Source organism: Grampus griseus, assembly GCF_964374135.1.
Source record: "Grampus griseus genome assembly, chromosome: 5".
Lineage (NCBI taxonomy): Eukaryota > Metazoa > Chordata > Mammalia > Artiodactyla > Delphinidae > Grampus > Grampus griseus.
In genome coordinates this window covers 11,558,559-11,582,399 of record NC_138998.1, presented here as the reverse complement: position 1 = coordinate 11,582,399, position 23,841 = coordinate 11,558,559, and the positions used below count along the sequence as shown (strand labels likewise).

Sequence of the window (23,841 nt, the reverse complement as noted above, 5' to 3'; positions counted from 1 at the left end):
TATTAACTTTCCTAAGCCTGTGAATCTTCTTAAAGGACTCTGCTCTGGTGTACTTGGGTGAAGGGCATCTGAACAGGTCCTGGGAGATGTCAGAAAGCTTCAGAGTTTAGGGATTGGGTAGAAGACCTGGATGGGGAACAGACTGCTGTCAGGGAATCTCGTTTTCTTCGCCCAGGCTCAGGGCGCTCGGCCACGCCCCTCCCTCGTTTCCTAGCAACCAGCTCCGGACCCGCGCTCCTCCTCAGGCCGTCACTTCCGCTCCGCGACAGGAAGTAGGGTCAGAGCCGGCAGTTTTCCCGGGAGTTCAGCGTTCGCAACGTCTGCAGCCGCTGGAACAGCGGAGTTTCCCTGTACCTCGCTGTCTGCCTGTCTCCCGGGTTCCACCTCCCGCGGGTGAGGAGGTCCTCAAGGAGTTAGAGGGTCTCGACGGTCCAGGCCCGCGCGAGAGGAAGGCGAGGCCCGGGAACGCGTGGCAGGCGGGGCGGAGGAGGGGGCTGGCGGGGCGACTCCCTGGGGTCTGGGATCACCTCAGCGTGGCTCGGTGTCTGCCGCGGCCCCGAGAGCTTCCCGCCTCTCCCCCGCGGACCGCCGGGGTCCGGGAGACTGGGACTCCTCTGCGAACCTCCTGCAGGATTCCCTTCTCCCTTCTTTAAAGGAGGACCCCTCGTAGAGAAGACTCGCTGGACTGCTGACTCCCTTCCCCGCCCAGACCCTGAAGTGACCTGCCATGACCTCCGTGTGAGCGAGCGATCGGCTTGTGACACTTCCCAGAGTCCCCCAGGGTAAATGTTTGCACGTGTGCACGGCCGTGTGTACATGTGTGTTTTCATTTCCTGCAAAATCTGAGCTAGGAGGACCCTGGGCTGTGTTTGGCAAGTCGGTATTTTGGTTTACTTTTCTTTAGCATCTCTACCAGGGGTTCTTCCTTGTTATGGCAAACCAAACGACTCTGTGCCTTCTGTTAGCTGAGTGGGAAGGCACACTGGAATTAGGCTGGGCGGGCTCAGGATATGCTGATTGTTTGGATTTTTTTAGCCCGACCTGTTTGTATCAGGCGATTCTTAGTTAGATTTAAGTTTTTTATGTGTTTGGGTTTTCTATTCAAGACTAAAGGTTCTTCTTGGACAAAGACTGTGTCATATAGTACTTTTGTAACTCTTATAGCCCCAGCATAATACTGAACACATTAGTAAAGGCTCATTAAGTTTTAAATTTAAATATCATAAAATACACATTCTAACATTTTCAACTTAATAGAGATGGGGCCTATTTACATATAAGTCAGCTCCTGGAAAGGACAATGTAAAATAACAAGATCTTTTAAGATAAATATGTCTGAAATTTAGAAGCTGCCCAGAAGGCTAAGTACAGTGCTCTCGGTGGAAGAGAAATATGGTATATCTATCTTATAGGAAGAGGGCACACAAATAATGGTGTTTCATTGCTTGTTTCTTTTCTTTTTCTCTTTCCTTCCTTTTTTTTTTTTTTTTTTTAAATAGGTGTTGTATCCTAACTTACTGAGGTGCTTGCTGCCATTATGGGAAACCAGCTCGCCGGCATTGCTCCCTCCCAGATCCTTTCTGTGGAGAGTTATTTCTCAGACATCCATGACTTTGAATATGATAAGAGTCTGGGGAGTACTCGGTTCTTTAAAGTTGCTCGAGCGAAACACCGAGAAGGCCTGGTGGTTGTGAAGGTCTTTGCAATTCAGGATCCCACGTTGCCTCTAACCAGCTACAAACAAGAGCTTGAGGAACTGAAAATCAGGCTTCATTCTGCACAGAACTGCCTGCCATTCCAGAAAGCAGCAGAAAAAGCATCTGAGAAGGCAGCCATGCTCTTCAGGCAGTATGTGCGAGACAACCTCTATGATCGCATCAGCACCCGTCCGTTCTTAAATAACATTGAGAAGCGCTGGATCGCTTTCCAGATCCTCACAGCCGTGGACCAAGCACACAAATCTGGAGTCCGTCATGGGGACATCAAGACTGAGAATGTGATGGTCACCAGTTGGAATTGGGTCCTTCTAACTGATTTTGCCAGTTTTAAACCCACTTATCTTCCAGAGGACAACCCAGCAGATTTCAACTATTTTTTTGACACTTCACGGAGGAGAACTTGTTATATTGCTCCTGAACGTTTTGTTGATGGTGGATTGTTTGCCACTGAGTTAGAATATATGAGAGATCCTTCAACTCCACTTGTAGACTTAAATAGCAATCAGAGAACAAGAGGAGAGTTGAAGCGAGCAATGGATATCTTTTCAGCAGGTATGTGAGTTGGTCAAATTTGCTAGGGTGGGAGTGTGCATTTATTTTAACTCTTGAACATAGAAAATTAATTTTTTTGGTAAATCCTCCTGCACTTTTCAGATAGTTGCAGTATTCTTTCACTGGACGTGTTTCAGTACCTAGAAAATCCAAAGAGTGGTCTACTCATTCAGATGTTTAAGGAATATTTGAATTCTCTCTTCTGTATATGTCAGGCACTGTCTTAAGTGCTAGAGACGTAGATGGGTAATTACGTTTCTCTTTTCAGGGTGCTTACACTTTAATGGGGAGATAGATATGATATTGAAAAAAGACATTTCAGTGCACTGTGGTTTGCTGCGGTGGTGATAAGCTTAGGCTGCTGTTACAGGAACGTATGGATACTTAAATGAATCTCTGTGGTGGTGATGGGTAGAGTGGCAGGATCAGGAAAGGCATCTCTATTGGAAGGAAGGTATTTAAACTGAGACCTGAAAGGTGATTGGGAGCTAGCTATGGGAAGGGTAGTTTGTTTCAGGCAGAGGGTGTTGCTTATATGAAGACTTGAAGACCAGAGCATGATGCATTGATTTATTAGGGGACTTTAAGTACTTTAGTACATCTGGAACGTAGGGTGTGAGGTAAGCAAGGCCCAGATCAGAAGGGGTCTGGTATGCCCATGCTAGTCTATAGGGACATTATCAGATATGTGTTTTAGACAAAACACTGACTGTAGCAGGAGATAGGAAAACCAGTTAGTGGTCAGCTGCCACAATTCAGGTAAGACATGATGCTGACTGGTTTCAAGTTGTGACAGTTGGAGAAGGAGTGGAGAAAAGTAATGCTTAAGAGATAATTAGTGGGTAGAATTGTTAGGATTTGATTGGAGGATCAAGAACACTCCTGTTCCCCCGGCTTGGGAAACCAGGGGGATGGTGATACCAGTCACTGAGCTAGGAGACACACGAGGAGGAACAGATAGGGGGTGGGAAGATGCTGAGGTCTGTATTAGATGTTGAGTTGAAGGTGTCAGGGGATATGCAGGGGAAGATGTGTGACAGGCAGTTGTTACAAAGGTTTGGTACATGGAGATGTGGGGTGGAGATGGAGATTTGGTAGTTATCAGGAAATAGGTAGTAGTTACTGTAGCCAAGGGAATGCGTTTCTAGTTGGGGAGTTTGTGGAGAAACTGGTGTGTTAGTTTCTGCTTTCCACCCTCCCTATCCCACCCCTCTAGGTGGTCACAAACCACCTAGCTGATCTCCCTGTGCTATGCGGCTGCTTCCCACTAGCTATCTATTTTACGTTTGGTAGTGTATATATGTCCAGAAGTGATTCTTAAGTGTTTTTGGCTCCCCTTAAAGACTTTGATGAGACCAGGGACCTCCTTCTTTGGAAAAAAGTACCATACATTCATATACATTACATACACAGACCACATGAAGCTTGGTCATGGATTGTAGGCTATCTATGAACTTCTGGAGGAGAAGTGGGCTGAGGATGGTATCCTGAGGAGTACCATATGAATTCTAGCATCACTGCCATTTTTTGTAAATTTTGCAAAGGTTGGCTTTAATCTTTTTCTCACCTGTAGGTTTCCTACAAAGAAAACATAAATTGAATTGTATTTTAGATTATTTAGGAAAAGTGATATAATTAATGAAGAAATGTATTTCATCTAGGGGAACAAATGAGCTTTGTTACACAGGATTGTACCTCTCTCTGTTGGTCTGTTCAGCTCACTAGTCTATGTCCCAAGGTAATACTGAGGGAGGGTATTTTTGATGAGGTGGGGTAGCTTCCACACTGTAAATATAACAAGATTAGAAATGTAATCCATCAGTCCCAACCTGATCAGTGAATTTATCTAAATTTTTCTTGAACTATTTTTACCTTTTAAACTTACTGTTATGTAAATAGGACTCCTCCAGCTTAGAAATGTGATCACTTTCTAGCTTCAGCGGATCATTTGTAGCTTTTTTTAAAAGTAAAATTGAGGTATAATTGACATATAACATTAGTTTCAGGTGTACAACATAATGATTTGATATTTGTATGTGTTGGGAAATGATCACTACAAGTGTAGTTAACATCTGTCACCATATGTAGTTACAAATTTTTTTTTTCTTGTGGGTGAGAACTTTTGAAATCTACCCTCTTAGCAACTATAGTCACCTTGCCCTGCATTCCATCTCCATGACTTATTTATTTTATAACTGGAAGTTTGTTATAGTTTTAAAATTTCAGGGATTGATGAAGAGTTTATATTTATCTTTTCTGTGTGCATTATAGTCATTATAGTTTTGTGAAGTTCAACAGAATTCTTACTTAGCATTTGTTTTTCCAGACTAAAGAGCTCTACATTGTTTTGGCTGAAGATTTCATTTCTTTCATTTCTTTGAAAGAGGTGGATGGGATCTCTTCACCTCCCACTGCTCCTAAGATTTGATTTAGGCCCTTTGGGTTTGAATGTTAGGCTCTCTGGGTTTGAATGTTACTTTTCCCCATCCTAAGGCCTATCCATGGTTCCTGGCTGCTAGTTTGGGAGAAGTGTATATATTCCCTGTCTCTGGTCATATATATGGGCAGAGCCTTGTTTGCTGGAGATCTTTCATTCATTCACTTGACAAGTATTTGAGTGCCTATTAGGTGTAAGGCACTGTTGTGTAGGTGTTGGGAACACACCTGTGAACAATACTGATAGAGTTTCTGCACTCATGGAGCTTGCATTCTAAGTGTGGGCAGGGAGAGAGAATAAAAAGGTCAATAAGTTAGAAAGTCAATTTTGATTAGTGATAAGTGCTGTGATGAAGTGCTGTGATTTCTAAGTGGATGACAAGGGCTGGTAGATGAAATGAAGACCTCCCCTGAAGGTGACATTGATATGAGATCTGAATGATAAAGAAGGACTCAGTGATGATAAAGGCAACTTGAACAAATTGTTCTATAGAGAAATACCAACCCATAACACCTCTTCCAGAATACCATTTTAAAAGTTGCAAGAAAGGGGACTTCCCCGGCGGTCCAGTGGTTAAGACTCTGAGCTTCCACTGCAGGGAGCATGGGTTCCATCCCTGGTCAGGGAAATAAGATCCTGTGTGGTGCGTGATGCATCCAAAAAATTAAAAAAAAAAAAAAAAGTTGCAAGAAAAAAAATCCTGTATTTACCTCTGTATTAGTTTACTAGGGATGACATGACAAAATACTCCAGGCTGGGTAGCTTAAACAAAAATTTATTTTCCCTCAGTTCTGGAAAGTTCCCTCAGAGCCTGGAAGTCCAAGATCAAGGTGCCAGCAGGGTTGATTTCTCTTGAGCCCTCGCTCTTTGAGTTCCAGGTGGCCACTTTTCCCCTGGTGTTCCTTCCTCTTATAAGGACACCAGTCATAATGGATTAGGGCCCCACCTTTATGACCTCATTTAACCTTAATTACCTCTTTAAAGGCTCTGTCTCCAAATAGTCACATTCTAAGGTGTTAGGGCTTCAACATAGGAATTTAGGGGGGTGGTGAGGGATGTAGTTCAGTCTGTAAACAATCTCCATTTAGTTGTAAATAAATGTTCTTTATTTTTACAGTATTTGGAAATAATTTCAAACTTAAAAACTTGCAAAAATAAAAATAGTACGTAGATCCTACATAAATCGTTTACCCAAATTCACCTGTTGTTAACGTCTTGTTCCAATTGCTTTATCACTTATACCTTTTCTCTGCACTCTGTACCCCACACTCCCCACCCTTCCTCCCCACCCCTCCATGGCCCTTTGCCCCAAATACTTTAGTATTTCCTAAGACCCCAGTATTCTCTTACATAAAGCTTATGTAACTGTATGTTGCAGTTACCAACTGCGGTGAATTTAACATTGATAGAATTATTTACACTTTTTATTCTAATTTTGTATTTGACCGAGTAACGTCCTTTATAGCATTTTTCCTCCTCCAGGACATGACCCAGTCTAGGGTCAGGTATTGCATTTAGTTGTCATGTCTCTTTAGCTTCCTTTAATCTGGAACATTTTCACAGTCTTTCTTTGTCATTATGACATTGACATTTTTTGAAGAATACCTCTCCCCTTAAATTTTTAAAAATTATTTTTATACTCTTTATTTAAAATAATAGACTCATAGTAAGTCGCAAAAATAATGAAGAACCCTTCACACAGCTACCCCCAGTGACATCTTATATGACTGTAGTACCATATCAGAATCAGGAGTTGACATTGGTACATTACTGTTAACTAGACTTACACCTTATTTAGTTTTCACCAGCTTTTACCTGCACTGTGTGTACGCACTCGGCCTCACCTCTTTCTTTTTCAATAGAATGGTCCTCATTTTGTATGTATCCTGTTTCCTTGTGATTAGATTCAGGTTATTCATTCTAAGTAGGAATACTGTGTAGGTGATGATGTCTTCACAGTATCGTATCTGGAGGCAAATGGTGTCTGTTGGTGATGTTAATTTTGATCACATGGTCAAGTTCTTGCCCAATTTCTCCCCTGTAGTTACTTTTTGTTTTCTTAATCCCTTGCAACTAATAAGCAACCTGTGGGAAGAAACTTTAAGACCATGCAAATATCCTGCCAGTCATCACAGTTTCCTCTTTGATTTGGTGTCTGTTGATCATTCTTGCCTGATCCAGTCTTTACTATGATGGTTGCAAAATGATGATCTTCCAACTCCAGCACTACCTCCACATTTACCAGTAGGCCCTCAGCATTCTTGTGTGCTCAAGTGTCCTGTCTTTCCCCTCATTTATTTATTATTATTGGTATGGACTCTTTAATTCCTGTATGAAGTTTGCTAATATTTTTTGGAGGATTTTTATCTATATTCATCAGGGATTGGTCTGTAGTTTGCTTTACTTGTGATGACTTTGGTTTGCTACTAGGGTAATACTGGCCTCATAGAATGACTTGGGAAGTGTTCCTCCTCTTCTGTTTTTGGAATTTGCCAAGGATTGGTGTTAATTATTTTAATGTTTGACAGAATTCACCTGTTAAGCCATGTTGGCTTAGGTTTTTCTTTGTGCAAAGTTTTTCATTACTAATTCAGTCTCTTTAAAAGGTCTATTCAGATTTTCTTTCTTTTTAAGTCACCTTTGGTGATCTTTATCTTTCTAGGAATCTTTCCATTTCATATAGTTTATCTGTTTTTTGGCATACATTTGTTTAAAGTATTCCCTTATAATTCTTTTCATTTCTGTGAGGTTGGTAGTAATGTCCCCTTTTTCGTACCTGATTTTCATAGTTTGAGTCATCTCTCTTCTTAGAAAAGCTTGTCAATTCTGTTGAGCTTTTCAAAGCACCAACTTTTGGTTTTGTTGATGTTCTCTATTGTATTTTATTCTCTGTTTCATAAATTTTCACCCCAATATCTATTGTTCCTTTCTTTTTGCTTTGGTTTTAGTTTGCTTCTTAAGGTTATTGTTGGTTTTTTTAAAAAATTAATTTATTTTATGTATTTATTTTTGGCTGCGTTGGGTCTTTGTTGCTGCGCACGGGCTTTCTCTAATTGCGGCGACCAGGGGCTACTCTTTGTTGTGGTGTGTGGGCTTCTCATTGTGGTGGCTTCTCTTGTTGTGGAGCACGGGCTCGAGGCGTGTGGGCTTCAGTAGTTGCAGCACACGGGCTCTAGTTGTGGCTTGTGGGCTCTAGAGCACAGGCTCAGTAGTTGTGGCGCACAGGCTTTGTTGCTCCGTGGTATGTGGGATCTTCCCAGGCCAGGGTTCGAACCTGTGTCCCCTGCATTGGCAGGCAGATTCTCAACCACTGCGCCACCAGGGAAACCCTAAGTTATTGTTTTGAGCTCTTATAAAATAGGTGTTTATAGTTATACATTTTCTCTAAATGCTGCTTTACTTGCATCCCATACATTTTTGTATGTTGCTTTTGTTTTCATTCATCTCAAAGTATTTTCTAATTTTCCTTTGATCATTGGTTATTTGAGTGTGTTGTTTAATTTCTACATATTTGTTAATTTTTCAGATTTTCTTCTGTTACTGATTTTTTTCATTCCATTGTGGTTTGAAGGATGTAATTTGTATGATTTCAGTCCTTTTAAATTCATTGAAGCTTGTTTTATGGTCTAGCATATGATTTCATCTGGAGAGTGTTCCACATGTACTTGAGAAGAGTTTTGTATTCTGTTGTTAGATGGCGTGTTCCTTTGATGTCTGTTAGATCTGGTTTATAATATTGTTCAGTTCTTCTATTTCCTTCTTGCTTAAGGTGTTCTTAATAGCTATTTTCGTTTTTTATTCTAAAACTTGACACTGTATGGATAGAAATTAAGAAATTTATTGAGTGTTTATTATGTATCAGGAGCTGTCTTAGTTGCTGGAGTTTTTTCAGTGAACAAAATAGACAAAAATCCTTTATGGAGTCTGCATTCTAGTGGGTATATGGACAATAAAGAAATAAATACATACAATATGTAATGTGGCATTTGGTGATGTGGGGAAAAACAGCAGGGAAAGGGGAAGGGGAATGTGTTAGATAACGAGTGTGGGGTAGTTGTAGTGGGGGGGCTTGGAATTTTAAACTGGGCATTCAAGAAATGCCTTACTGCTAAGATGACATTTGATTCAAGGTCTAAAGGAAGTTTAGGTGTAAGCCATGAGGGTGCTTGGGGGTATAGTATTCCAGGCAGAGGGACCAACACATGCAAAGGCTGTGACTAAGGTTGTTTAAAGATCTCCTTAAGATTTTTAAAATGCATGTCATATACTGATCAGTGAAACTGCTTTGTCTTTTTGGGAATGTAGTTGCTTTATTTATTCCTTGTTTGAAGATTATGTAAGTGCAAAATGAAAGGTATCTCTCTTTCCTTCTCTAATCTTACAGCCACACTTCTTAGCACTTCTCATTTTATAAGTGTGTCTGTTCACTGGTTTACTTTATTTCTTTCTTCCTAGAATTAAAGCTTCATGAGGGCAGAGTTTTTATCTGTTTTATGCACTGAGTCTAGTGTGTGGTAAACACCTGATAACTTTTTGTTTAATGATGAATAAATGAGTTGTCAGATGTTACTTCTCAGTAGTTTCTTATAAACTTAATATTTTATAAATTCATATTTTGAAAGAATACTTTCTTATGGCTTTTAATCTATCTTTGTATCTCTGAATGTATGTGTGTATATAACATGTGTAATTGTTTTCATTTATAGAACCAGGAAGTAATTTTATTTGATTTAATTTTTTTTAAAAGGAGAAAAATTAAATAGGCCTTTTTTGACTTCATACTTTTAGAAACTGATGATTAGGCAATAGACATTTTTCTCGTCTTGCTGGATTGTAGTTGTATGTTGCATTAAACATTTTAATTCGGTTTACTTTGAGTTTTGCATCTTGAGTTTTATGAATTCTCTGAATTCTTGATCTGTGTTAATATCTTGCATTTCATTTTTAATGGAATTATATCTGCTATTTTCCAGGTTGCGTGATAGCTGAGCTTTTTACAGAAGGTGTGCCACTGTTTGATCTCTCTCAACTTTTGGCTTACAGAAATGGACAGTTTTTCCCTGAACAGGTGCTGAATAAAATTGAAGATTGCAGTATCAGAGAATTGGTAACTATGCTACAAATATTTCTCACTTTTGCATTAGTCAGTTCTCTGGAATGTTCTGAATTTGGGACAAGCAGTAAAACCCCATGGACTCATATACCAGCCTATTGTTTTTACTTTGTTAGGCAGAAGTGTACAATTTTTTCCCCCTTCTTAGGCACAGAGCTCATTTGACTTTATATTACACACACACACACGCACGCACGCATGCATCTTTCCATTATAATATTTAGCTCTGCTTTGGACAGATTTGGAAGGAAGTAAGGAGGTGCTTGGGGGTTAGAGATTGTCCAGGGTAGAGCTTGCTAGTAAGAAATGAAGAGGATAAATATCTAAAATGAGGAGACAGGAAACAGCAACTTGAATGTAATACAGCAGTATAGGGGCATTTCATATAAAAGCAACTAGCTTTGTGTACCTCCCTTGACCCTGAGGGCAGGTCTGGAAGGGGAGCTGTAGAATCACACATTAGTTTAGCAGAACAGATGTGAGGAATTCTTTGGGAGGTCATGTAAGCCGTATATCCACAGTACTGTTTGAGGGGATCTTTTCTAAGTCAATCAATACAGTAAGTGATGCATATGATGATGACTCTGAGCCACGGAAAGGTTATGTATATTTAAAATATTCTTTAGTAAGGTAGGGAAACATGCATTTTGATTTCTATTGCGAATGGCAAATATTAAGAAATAAGATGCTCCAGAGGAAGCCAATTTAGTTCACGTTCAGTGAACAGTACACTGGATTAGGAGTTGGCATACCTGGCTGTTCTAGGTGTGGCACTCATTATCATGTTGTGTTGGCTAATTAACTTTATGAATTTGGGCCTCCTTTTCTTAACTGTGAAAGGAGTGAATCTGACTAATTTTTAAGGCTAATCCTCTTTATGTGTCTGGCCCATCTGGAGTATGTTAATACATGATTCCTTGTTGCTTCATAGGATGATAGTAGATTCATATATTACTCAGTAGTCAGGTTCTGAAAGTAGTTTGAAAGATAAAGATTAGAAACAGTCAGAATTACCTCAAATATCCTTTAAATCATATGTTAAGTTGCAGTTGTAGCTTTCATTTGATTTAATTTTCTGTTCTCAAATCTATTTTTTACTCCCTTTCTTGCCTTGGTGTAGGTAACTCAGATGATTCACCGGGAACCAGATAAACGTTTAGAGGCAGAAGATTACTTAAAGCAGCAGCGTGGCAATGCCTTTCCTGAAATATTTTACACTTTCCTTCAGCCCTACATGGCCCAGTTTGCCAAGGAAACATTTCTTTCTGCAGATGAGCGTATTCTGGTTATAAGGAAGGATTTGGGCAACATTATCCACAATCTCTGTGGACATGATCTGCCAGAGAAAGCAGAAGGAGAGCCTAAGGAAAATGGGCTGGTTATCTTGGTGTCAGTTATAACGTCCTGCCTACAGACCCTTAAATATTGTGATTCCAAGCTTGCTGCTCTGGAACTTATTCTTCATTTGGCCCCAAGACTAAGTGTAGAAATTCTTTTGGATCGTATTACTCCATATCTTTTGCATTTCAGCAGTGACTCTGTTCCTAGAGTGAGGGCTGAAGCCTTGAGGACGTTGACCAAAGTTCTTGCTCTTGTCAAAGAGGTTCCTCGCAATGATGTTAACATCTACCCGGAATATATTCTGCCAGGCATAGCCCACTTAGCCCAGGATGATGCTACTATTGTTAGACTAGCCTATGCTGGTAAGAGCTTATTGTCGAAGTAATAACCACTCATATTTTTGAAGTTAGTGACTATAATACCTCTTGTTTCTCTGACATCTTTGGGAATTCCAAGAGTGAACTTTGGTCCTTGAACTATTTGTGTACATTTTAATAATATTTATAGCCGATCTGTTCCTGGAACTCAAGCTTTGTGTGTATCCTTATTTTTGAGGTTATCAGAATTATTAAGTGAAAAATATATAATACCAGAATCTTATGATTTTACTGGGAGTATTATTATTATTATTATTTTTAGTCCAAAGCTTGGGAAGCAGAGCAGCAGTTTTTTTTTGTTTTTTTTGTTTTTTTTTAAATTTTATTTATTTATTTATGACTGTGTTGGGTCTTTGTTTCTGTGTGAGGGCTTTCTCCAGTTGCGGCAAGTGGGGGCCACTCTTCATCGCGGTGCACGGGCCTCTCACTATCGTGGCCTCTCTTGTTGCGGAGCACAGGCTCCAGACGCGCAGTCTCAGTAGTTGTGGCTCATGGGGCCTAGTTGCTCCATGGCATGTGGTATCTTCCCAGACCAGGGCTCGAACCCGTGTCCCCTGCAGTGGCAGGCAGATTCTCAATGACTGTGCCACCAGGGAAGCCCTGGGAGTATTATATTTAATTTGGAGTAAGACTAATGTTCACAAGTATGTGCTTCAGGTCTAGTGTCTTTAGGCCTTTATAAAGTTTCTCTGAACAAATACGTTTGTTTGAATATCAGTATTAGGATATAACAGTCTATTGCTGTTGAAAAAGATTAATTTTGCTGGGTAATTTGGTGTTGAAAGGACCTAGCCCGTTTGTTAAGTTACTGAATTTTAGGGTCCTTTCAGTTACTATGATGCTTAAGAAGTGTGGCTTCTTTGTGATGAGGTGAGTGTGTTATATAACAAACTTACCTGTTTTATTTGTAATTCTCATAAAATAAGTGATACAGATTTGTATTTTTAGCTCCCCAAATTAATTTCGAATGCTTATTTCTGCATGGAAAATGTCATTGAAACATTTACATAATTTCATCATTTATTTTTAAAATGTAATCTGATGGAAATCAGGAATTCTGAAGTCTTTGTAAGTAGTACATAACGTGTGGTGATATTGTCTCTTTCTTTGAAAGATACTTGCTTATTAGTTCATTATTTTATGATTTACTTGTCATTATTTTAACAGAATGTGAAAAGTGGTCTTTGGACTCTGTCTTTATGGCTAGGCACATCCACAAAGTGATTGGTGGTTGTTGGCTTTTTAAAAAATACGTATTTTTAAAAATATTTATCCATTTGCCTCTTTATTTATGGTTTCTGATTTCCATAGCTTTATAGGTGTAAATTTTAGGCTTAGAAAATTCAGGATTTCTTTAAGACATATCCAAGTTTATCATTTGGAACAAAGCATGTTTACAATTCACTTGATAAATAGAAATACAGTTGACCCTTGAACAACGTGGACGTTAAGGACGCTGACCCCCCACACAGTTGAAAATCCCCATATAATTTATAGTTAGCCCTCTATCCATGGTTCCACATCTGTGGATTCAACCAACCATGGATTGTGTTATACTGTAGTATGTACTCTTGAAAAAAAATTCGAGTGTTGTTCAAGGATCAACTGTAATTGAACTGGATAAAATTAAATGAAAGAAAAGCTTATGATTTTTAAAAAACAAGCTGTATGTTTAGACTATTATGACCTACTTTTGTCCCAGTGTATCTTGGTCTTTTCTCAATTGTGGTAAGTAGGTAAGGTTCTGATGTGTAGGTACCATATTAACATACTTATATTCAATTTCTAGCAGTCACAGCATAAAAACAATAGCTACTGTTTATTGAAAAATCTGCTTTGTACATACTGCTCAGGGTTGCAAGGGTTAGTTGCAAAAGATATAGAGATTCTAAAATAGGTTCTAGATTCTAAGATTTTAAGATCTGTGTATCTCTTGAAACTGACACTTGGAACAACCTTGAGCAGTAGATGTTATAGGGCCTTTGTTTCCCAGCTGAGGAATTGGGGATGGGAGAGGCTAAGGGACACGACCAAAGTGTATCTGGACTAGTTCTTTCTCAGTTCTCAGAGCTGCTGGTCTAGACCTTGATTTTGAAGCAACCTGCTTTTATTTTACCCAAGTGTGCTGGGTCTTAGTGGTAAAAGTCCATGGTAACCCAGGGTCAGTGCCAGGACCTTGCAGTGCCCCATGCCACCCAGCCGTGGTGAACCATGGCTTAGTGCATGATAAAGCTGCCTTTTTATTTATTTTTTTTTTTAATTAATTTATTTTATTTTTGGGTCTTCGTTGCTGTGCTCGGGCTTTCTCTCATTGCCGCGAGCTGGGACTACTTTTCATTGCGGTGTGTGGGCTTCTCGTTGCAGTGGCTTCTCTTGTTGCGGAGCATGGGTTCTAGGCACGTGTGCTTCAGTAGTTGTGGTTCGCGGGCTCTAGAGCGCAGGCTCAGTAGTTGTGGCGCATGGGCTTAGTTGCTCCAAGGCATGTGGGATCTTCCCGGACCAGGGCTCGAACCCGTGTCTCCTGCGTTGGCAGGCGGATTCTTAACCACTGCGCCACCAGGGAAACCCCAAAGCTGCCTTTTTAGATAGAATCTAAAGTCTCTTTGAACTTGTATGGTTAAGTGTAATTAAACCACACATGTCAGTAATTATAAAAGTTTAAAAATCAATTAAAAATTTCTTTTATAGCATTGTTTTTAAACTCAGAGATGGTGGTCTAGATTTGTTTCTTGTGTAAAGTGAACTGACAAGTGTGTTGTAGTTTATGAACTTAAATGGGGAGATAAACATAGATCTGCTCAGACTTGAGAGGTGCCCCGGAAAGTAAGAGATTTTTCCTAATAAAGATATTTTCACTAAAGTGGGGATATTCATCTAGAACCATCAGGGGATGGTGTAGAATTCTCCCATCTTTAGGGTGAGCAGGCATTGCAGGGTATTAATAACTTGCTTATTTAGAGGTAAATTTTTGTTCTACTCAGAACAGTGTTGAACCTGGCAGCAGTGGGGTGTGGGACTCCAGGATGAAGGGAATCACTGTATTCAATAGACTCAAAAATGTCAGTTATTGTGGGATGCATCTCAATTTCGGAGATGTTAAAAAGTGAAGAAAAAGTGAGTCTTAGAATCAGTAAAATAAGGTAGTTTATGTTCAGTGCTACTCACTGCTGAGAAGGAAAAGAGTGCAGTCTTTGCGGGTATAGTCGTATATTAGGAAGCATGGAAGTGGGAGGAGAAGAAGGATAGAGGCACAGGAATAAATAAAAATGGAAGGAAGAGGAAAGTATAAGCAAAGAGCAGATATAACTAACAGCAAGTGTGATAGCAGAACTTAGAAGTAGATACTTTCACAGTGGTGAGGAGTATAAATAGTCTTAATAGATGATCAGAGAGAAAGGAAAAGATACAGATCACTGCAGGAGTGTGACAAACAGTCTGGCGCTTTGGTTCACTAAGAACCTCAGAGTATCACTTGTAAAGCAGTCCAATAAGGGTTGATGCACTTTGGTAATGGTTCTTTGAGGTGGATGTGACTCAGTTATGTATGAGGAAACTGAGACTCAGATTGGTTAAGCAGCCAGCTAGTAAGTGCCAAGGTCAAGGTTTAAAAAAAAAAAAAAATTAATTTTTGGCTGCGTTGGGTCTTTGTTGCTGCGCGCGGGCTTTCTCTAGTTGCGGCGAGTGGGGACTACTCTTCGTTGCGGTACACGGGCTTCTTATTGTGGTGGCTTCTCTTGTTGCGGAGCACGGCCTCTAGGCGCACGGGCTTCAGTAGTTGTGGCACGTGGGCTCAGTAGCTGTGGCTCGAGGGCTCTAGAGCAGGCTCAGTGGTTGTGGCACACGGGCTTAGTTGCTCCGCGGCATATGGGATCTTCCCAGACCAGGGCTTGAACCCGTGTCCCCTGCATTGGCAGGAGGATTCTTTACCACTGTGCCACCAGGGAAGCCCCCAGGGTCAAGGTTTGAGCCAGGGTCTGTGTGATTCCAAAGGCCAGCTTGATCTGTGATTTTAATGTGAAAATGTGTTTCTCTGTTAGCCTACTGCATATCTCTTACCTGATAAACTGTTTAAAAGGTAGGTCTTTGTGGAAGTATTCAGCTTTTTTTGCCTCAGATGTTTTGAGTGCTATATTTTGGGCTATTTGGTATTTTTTCCCAGTTTTATTGAGATATAATAGACATACATCACTGTATAATTTTAAGGTATAAGCATAATGGTTTGACTTAAATATATTGTGCAATGATTACTGCAGTGAGTTTAGTTAGCGTCCATCATCTCATGTAGATATAATAAAAAGAAAAAAAAAGAAAAAAAAATTTTTTTCCTTGTGATGAGAACTCTTAGGATTTACTCCAATAACTTTCATATATACCATACAGCAACGTTAACTATAGTTATCATGTTGTACATTTCTGTATTTTTTAAAGAAGCTTATGATTTATTATTAAAACAGGTAGTTTGGGTATAATTGTCGATTATGAGATTAGTTACTAAAAGTCTGATTAGTTTAAGTGCTAAATTGAAAAGTCCTGCTTTTCTTTAGTCTTAATGATTATTATTTATATGTATTAAGACTTAGGGAAGAAAAGTTATAAGTATTACACACATTTATGATTATAATTATTATGAATTTTCTTCCTTTTATAGAAAACATAGCTCTGCTGGCAGAAACAGCTTTGAGATTCCTGGAATTAGTACAGTTGAAAAATCTCAGTATGGAAAATGACCCAAATAGTGAAGAAATAGATGAAGTTACACATCCCAGTGGAAATTATGACACAGGTAGTATGATTTTCTGTTATTTAGAATGAATTGCTGATGTGAACTTGCAACAAACTCTCACTTACAATTTTAATGTAAAATGAAAGAATACCAGATTTATAGAGGGAAGGATTCTGCTGTCTGACTGTTCTCTTTCACTCTTATACATTGTTATCTAGCCAGAAAATGACCAACTTGTCACCACAGATTCTAAGCTCAGTAGTTTTTCAGCCAGAATTGGTTTGTGTCAAAAGCAAAGCTAGCTGAATTATATAATTCTTACAGAATAAAAGGAAAAAACATTGGAAACACCATAGCCAAAGAATCTAAACCTTTTCTCCTTATGTGAGTTTATTTTGAGTGTCCTTAGTCATAAACTGTGTTTCTTTCATACTACCTATGATTTATGTATCAGAACCCACACCTTTTACTGTAAAGGAGCAATGTGATGGTAAATTCTGTGAGGTCAGAGTCCCTGCCTCAAGTTTCTCTACATCCACACAGCTTTTAACAGGCTTTTAATGAATGTTTATTATGTTAAAGATTTAGAAGTCAAATAATGTACTTAGATCTATTTCAAGATGTTTCTAGTTCAGAAAAACTAGAGAAGTCTACTTTTCAGATTTTTATGCTATAGACAACTGTAGTGTCTCAGTTACTTGTTAGAATGGATCATTTTATGCAGCAAATATTATTTGGAGTTGAAGACACTGGAATAATTTTAAACTTATAGAAGGATGTATCACAAAGGAAATCCTCACTTTTTTTCACGGAATTACTTAGAAAATAATACTGTCCTACATCCTATAACCATGTAATTGGACCTTTTAAATAATGAAGCTAGGCATTAAAACTTTTGGGGAGTTAATCTGAAGTTTTTCTTAATGTGAACATAGAATTGTGCCTTTCAGACTGCCTTTTCCCTTGACAGTGGCTGCCCTCATTCATTTAGTTGGCAGATAATTGTTAAACATAAGCTTTGCATCAGGCAATTCGTGTGCTTGCTGTAAGCACTAGGGATATAGTGGTAAATAAGACAGAAAAGATCCCTGCTCTTGAGATTGTTTCAGTAAGGAAAAGACAAACAGCTAAGTAAATAAATAAATGAAAAGGGGAGGGTAGGTAGGTGATAAGGTCAGAGAAGAAGGCAGTGGCTAGATCATGTAAAGCCTTGTCAGAACTTGCAATGTATTTTCTGGCTTTCTAAAATATAATTAACCAACCTTTAAAAATGCTTTCTCAAAGGATTGCCCTGTACCATCAGATTATATCCTGAACCAGTCCAGTAATTTCAAGTCCTTGATTAAGTTGATCTTATTGGAGCAGTATGATCTCCCTCTGGTGCTTCCCCATAGGTTTTCTTTGAGCCTTATAAATTAACTAGTGAGATAGTAACCATGCCTGTGGCATCTGCTTATTAGGATGTTTTTCAATCTATATTTCATTTTCCCAACTATCCTTCAGAGCTTTGAGTAGTGGAAAAACTTAGTAATTATAGACTTTCTCTGGTGGCTTCTGTAATCATTCTCTTTTCTCCAAGGAGTGAGAAAGACTGGGTCTATATGTTTGGAGAAAAGAAAATTGATCATATTTTTCCTTTCTTTTAGAGCTCCAAGCCTTACATGAAATGGTCCAGCAGAAAGTTGTCACTTTGCTAAGTGACCCTGAAAATATCGTGAAACAAACCTTAATGGAAAATGGAATAACACGGCTGTGTGTATTCTTTGGACGTCAGAAAGCCAATGATGTTTTATTGTCCCACATGATCACTTTCCTGAATGATAAAAATGATTGGCATCTGCGTGGAGCTTTTTTTGATAGTATAGTTGGTATGTTTTTTGCTTGTTTTTAAATTTATCTTTAAGATTTGAATTATCTTCTCAAACAGATACTTTCATGCAGTCTGAAAGGTGACAGTACTACCAAATTTTATTAGTAATGAAATGAGTTCCTGGTATTTCTGTCTTCATGCTGCTTTTGGTTGATGGAAGTATCTTAGTTGATAAAGGGATTGGTTAATAAAACTGATATACCCTTATAAAGGGATACCATGTGGTCATTAAAAAGTATGTTTTAAAAGAAAATTTAATGACCTGGGAAAGTACCATGAAATATTATTAAAATGACTGAACCCAGTTGTGTAAAGGTAACAATAACAAGTCTGAATATACTAAGATGTGAACAGTGATTATTATCTCATGTTTGTCAAATTTTCTATAGTAAACATGCATCACTTTTACAATCGGAGAATAACAAAGTATAATTATGATTGAAAATCAATCTAATTAGAAAGAATTAAAGCTTATAGGCTTTGCTTTTTGTAAACTGAAAATTTGTGAAAAATTAATCAGCTTTTTTCCTACTTTTTCAAAATGTTGCAATTCTTAATTTTCAGATTTATCTAAAGAAGAGAGACATCTTGTATTTTATATGCATATGACTCCTCTTGCATTTAGATTCAAAATTAGAAAGAAATAGACTTTATTTTGGTAGATTGTCATGTTTGACACAATATTTAATATTTTTCTTTTTGGAGTAATAAGTGATCATTTTCCACCTGATTGTACTGACCTTTTCAGTTTTAGTTTGGGTCATTTATGAAATGTTATATGCTAAAGCCATATTATTAAAATTACCCACTAACCCTTTTTATATCATTTTACACATGATTATAAAGCTTGTCTATTAACTCAAAAGATTTAAAGACTGTTCTGCACACTGGAAAGCTTTGCAGGTATCCAAGCTTTCTTGTGTAGTAGCAGAAGGCTGTAATAGAGTTTAGATATTGATTTCCAATAATCTGGGAAAGTAACTGCTAAAAGGTTTGCTGTTGGATGTTTTTCCTAAAAAATTAGAAAAGGAAAGAAACTCATATAGCAACAGTATTCCTATTTTTATGAATATTATTGTGTAATGTTTTGGAGAAAAGGTTACTTTCTACTTTTGAAAAGCCTTGAAATTGCTGTTCTTGCTTTGTTATAACTGGAGATTACTGTACCTCCTCTTTTCAGACATCTCTAGTTTGTTTTTAATTTTTACATTAGTTTATTGATTCATGTCAGCCCTCCATCTTGGACTCCATCTAACTCAGTTTCTAAATACAGTATGCTTCTCACACCTTTCTGTCTTTCATGCTCTCTTCTTTCAAATAATCTTATTTTTATTTCTTTTCTTGGGAAAAGGTGGTTCTTGGAACTTCATCTATTGGTTAATTCATGTGTATTTTGAAAAATGGCCTTTTTTTCTTTTTTTTTTTGCGGTATGCAGGCCTCTCACTGTTGTGGTCTCCCCTGTTGCGGAGCACAGGCTCCGGACACGCAGGCTTAGCGGCCATGGCTCACAGGCCCAGCCGCTCCGTGGCATGTGGGATCTTCCCAGACCGAGGCACAAACCCGTGTCCCCTGCATCGGCAGGAGGACTCTCAACCACTGCGCCACCAGGGAAGCCCGAAAAATGGCCTTTATGTTAGTTCTTTTTTCATTTTAAAATAATTTTCATTGATTTTTTGTTTGTTTATAAAAGTGACATGTACTTCCTGTAGAAAAATTGGAAAATTCTTGAAGAAGACAAATCCCCTCCAATCCTCTAGCCCACGTACAGCCTCTGTTAATGTTTTGTTTTTTTCTTCCTATGGGTCATCCTTGCCTTCTCCTTCCACCCATCGTCCCGTTCTGCCATCTGTGAGGCACTGTCGTGTGCTGGCTAAGAGCAGGCACTCTTGGCGACAGACTTCTGGGTTCAAGTTCTGGCTTTGTCACCTACTGGTTGTGTTTCTAGGGGAAATCATTTAATCTTTTGTGTGTCTTAGTTTCCCTATCTGTAAAATGGGAATAATAATATTACCTAAATCACTGGTTGTTGCGAAGATAAGATGAATTAACATATGTAATAGTGCCTGGCACATAAGTGCTATGTATGTATTATATTACTTCTTAGTCTTGTTATTTTTTAAACCTTTTTCTAGGAACATATGTATACTCTAAGCATTTTCTCATGTCATTAAAAATTCTTTGAAACCATAATTTAATAGAAATATTTCATTATACAGTTTTATCAAAATTTATTTAACTCTTCTTTTGAATATTTAAATTGTTTTAACTTTCGTCAACCATATATTATACACATAATTATTTACATAAATATTTGCCTGATTATTTTCTTAGGCTAGAAGTCTGAAATTTTAATTACTGAGTTAAATAATATGAACATGTTTTTAAAACTTGACACATTTTATAAGCTTTTCAAAAAGATTATATCATTTACTACTCTGATCAGCATTGTTTGATAGTACTGCACAGCCTTTGCCTGTTGGTAGCTTAAAGCAATGACTTGTTTTAGTGTATATTTATTTGCTTATCAGTGAAGGTGAAAAAAATTTCTCATGTTGATTACTCATTCATGTTTCTTACTCTTTGAATTTTTAGTTTATTATTTTGGCCCCTTTTTTGATGGTATTATGCTTTTCTTATTGATTTTTTTCTGAGCCTTTTATATATACATTAAAAACAATAACTTTTTATCTTTTCTATGGCACTTTTCTCAAATAACTTGACTGTTATTTTTTATGTCTTTTAAAATAATTTTAGTGTTGTCTATTTGATCTTTTCCTTTGTGATTTTTTTTTTTTACTTTTGTGCTTAAATATTTTCCCATTTCAGAATTAGGTTAATAATTTGTTGGGCGCATGTCTGTTTTGTTTTGCTTTGTTTTAATGCTTTATTTTTTCACATAAAAATATGAACTGTTTAATTGATCTTTATTTTGGGCTGTGGTATGAGGTGAAATCTAAATTTTTCTCAGAAATATAACCAATTTTCCTAACACTATTTACTAAACATTTCATTTATTTTCCATTGATTTGTGAAGCTTCTGTTATCACCTGTTGCATGCATATATGTTTTAGGGTTACTTTTCTAAATATCCTATTCCATCGATTTTTTTTACTTCTGTACTCAATATTATACTCCTTTTATAGCTATATTATATTTTAATTATTATATATTTATAAGCAACTTTAGTGTCTGGTAGAATAAGCTCCCAGATGTCAATCTTCTTTTCCAAAATATTTTGAGCTATTTTAGCTCATTATACATTTCAGTTTGTAAAGTTTTTAAATATAATCCACTGGAATTTTAGACAGCGTTTTTTCTTTTATTACAGAAAAAAAATTCTAAAATTATTTCTCAATACAGTGGAAATATGCTTTTGCAGATCACTCAAAATATATGAAGTAAGTATGGAAGGCAATAGTTGCACTTTCCAGAGGCACCTACTCTGGTTTGTGGTTTTGGTTTGATATCTTCAGGTGATTATTGCCATGTCTCTAAATAGTATTTTCATGTTACTCTTTTTAGGGTTATCAACTTTACACTTTATCTCTTGACTTTTTCGTATGCCACATGAAGATTTAACTCACTCATATCATACCCCAATCCCCCTTCGCCTCTGTTTTGAGATGTAGATCTTTAGTTTGTTGTTTTTATAACTTTAAATAATTCAACCTGTTTCTTATTGGTCTACTTCTGACTTGGACTACAAGAAATTTAGTGCCTCCCTTCCTCCCTTCCTCCCTTCCTTCTTTTCGTTTTTCTTCCATTCTAATTCTTTTGTTGGTTAATAATTCAACTAATTGTTAATTGACAGTTCAACAATTGCATTTTCATAGTTGATAATATTTACATTCTGTTATGTAATTGTAATAAAGTCTTTTGTGCTTGTATAGACTGATTCTGACAATTCAAAACAATTTACATGATTAAGAATGTGTAACTTTTATTGACTTTAGAGCCAAGTAGTGCACTATATTTATAACTGCTTCACCACAATTCTAATGCCATAACTCCTTTATCACTTGATGAGAATGTTTATAGCATCAAAGATTCTTTTTTCTATCGTCTGCAAACTACTAAATGCACATTTTAATTTATATCATTTTTACACTATGACTTTCTTGAACAACTTTTTTGTTTGTCATGGAGTTTCAGAGTTTTTTGTTTTCCTTTTAGAGAGAAAAGTAATATACCTTCCTCACTTTATATTATCTAGCTTCTTTCTTACCAGTTTTATCTATTGCTTGTAGTCTGTTCCATTTTTCTTCTTGATAACATTTTCGAAGTTTATTGACCTTTAGGTCTAATTTGGGCTGATTAATTTCTAGCTCTTTACTAGCTATTATCCTTTTTTCCCCATTGAATTCCTGGGTTATATTTACCATTTTGTACATTCTACATTTTCTTTATTTTTCTGGAGTACATCCCTAAGTACTTTCTTAGAAATGTTTGCATGGGAGGTAAACACACATAGTCCTGGCATGTCTCAAAATGACTTATTTTTGTTTTCTTATTTTATTGACAGTTTGGGTATAAAATTTCTCCCATAACCTTGAAGGTCTTGCCCTGTTGTCTTCTAGCCTACATTGCTGCTGAAGATCATCTGATGCCAGTCTGATTCTACTTCCTTTTTAGGGAATCTGTATTTTTCTTTCTGTAAGCTCATAGGATCTTTTTTTCCCTTGGTGCCGCAGAATTTCTTGCAGATTTGCATTGGTGTGGGTCTTTTTCATCTATTTTGCTGGGTAGGAAATGCAGCGTCCCTGCCTGGATTGTTGCTCGATATATTTGACTTTTGATTAATTTTATTGTTTTACTTAATGGCATTTGTACTTTCAGGTATAAAACAGTCATGTAATATTGCTTCTCTTTTTCAGGTGTTGCCGCCTATGTTGGCTGGCAAAGCTCCTCAATTCTCAAACCCCTGTTGCAACAAGGTCTTAGTGATGCTGAGGAATTTGTTATTGTGAAAGCTCTTAATGCCCTTACCTGTATGTGCCAGTTAGGGCTGCTGCAAAAACCCCATGTCTATGAATTTGCCAGTGATATTGGTAAGTTTTTGTTTCTCAAAATTAGGATGGGAAAACTAGGGAGTGGTAAGAGAAATAACAACTGATAGGGCATTGTAAAGTTTCTAGGCAATCTAGAGTGAGATTTTCAGCTTCATTGTCCCTGTTGTGTGTGTGTCTGTGTGTGCACACCCATGTGCATGCTTATGCCTGCATGCTTGTATGTATGTGAGCGACACGTAGGCACACACACAGGAGCACTGGCCCTCCAGCCCAGGTTGGGAAATACACCTTTGTTTCAATCTGTAGTTAAGTCTTGATGATCCTTGAAAAATGAAGATTTTTTTTTCTTTTGAAACACAATGTGCATTAAGTATTTAACTGCTCTGAAGAGTCAGCTTATGTTTTTGGACACTTGACCATTAATCAAGTTGAAACTGGATGTGGAGGATTGTCTGTGACTTCTGTCATTGCACTGATCTCCAGTTAAGCATTCGTAGTATTGACATTACTACTGTTAGTAATTTTATTAAACAATGAAAGGAATTAATTCCTTGACCTTTATAACAGTTATCTAGGTCCATCAACTTAAAATTCAGAATAAGAGCAAACAGGTACATGTGACACATTGTAAAATTAAAAATATTAGAAGCTCTTAGTCTTCTTAACACTTCATTTTAAGAAAGTAACCAATGTATTGATA

General features: G+C 37.6%; 1 protein-coding gene across 1 annotated transcript in view; it reads left to right on the top strand.

The window, feature by feature from the left end:
* The first annotated feature begins 306 nt into the window (after window positions 1-306).
* Window positions 307-23,841, top strand: part of PIK3R4 (phosphoinositide-3-kinase regulatory subunit 4) — a 73,569-nt gene continuing 50,034 nt past the window's right edge. Inside the window, exons 1-8 of the mRNA XM_082655409.1 lie at window positions 307-393; window positions 659-782; window positions 1,500-2,270; window positions 9,681-9,814; window positions 10,941-11,523; window positions 16,187-16,321; window positions 17,908-18,129; window positions 23,007-23,180. Coding sequence (XP_082511535.1) covers window positions 1,538-2,270; window positions 9,681-9,814; window positions 10,941-11,523; window positions 16,187-16,321; window positions 17,908-18,129; window positions 23,007-23,180 — 1,981 coding nt within the window. The 5' untranslated portion in view covers window positions 307-393; window positions 659-782; window positions 1,500-1,537. The remainder of the gene's footprint in view (window positions 394-658; window positions 783-1,499; window positions 2,271-9,680; window positions 9,815-10,940; window positions 11,524-16,186; window positions 16,322-17,907; window positions 18,130-23,006; window positions 23,181-23,841) is intronic.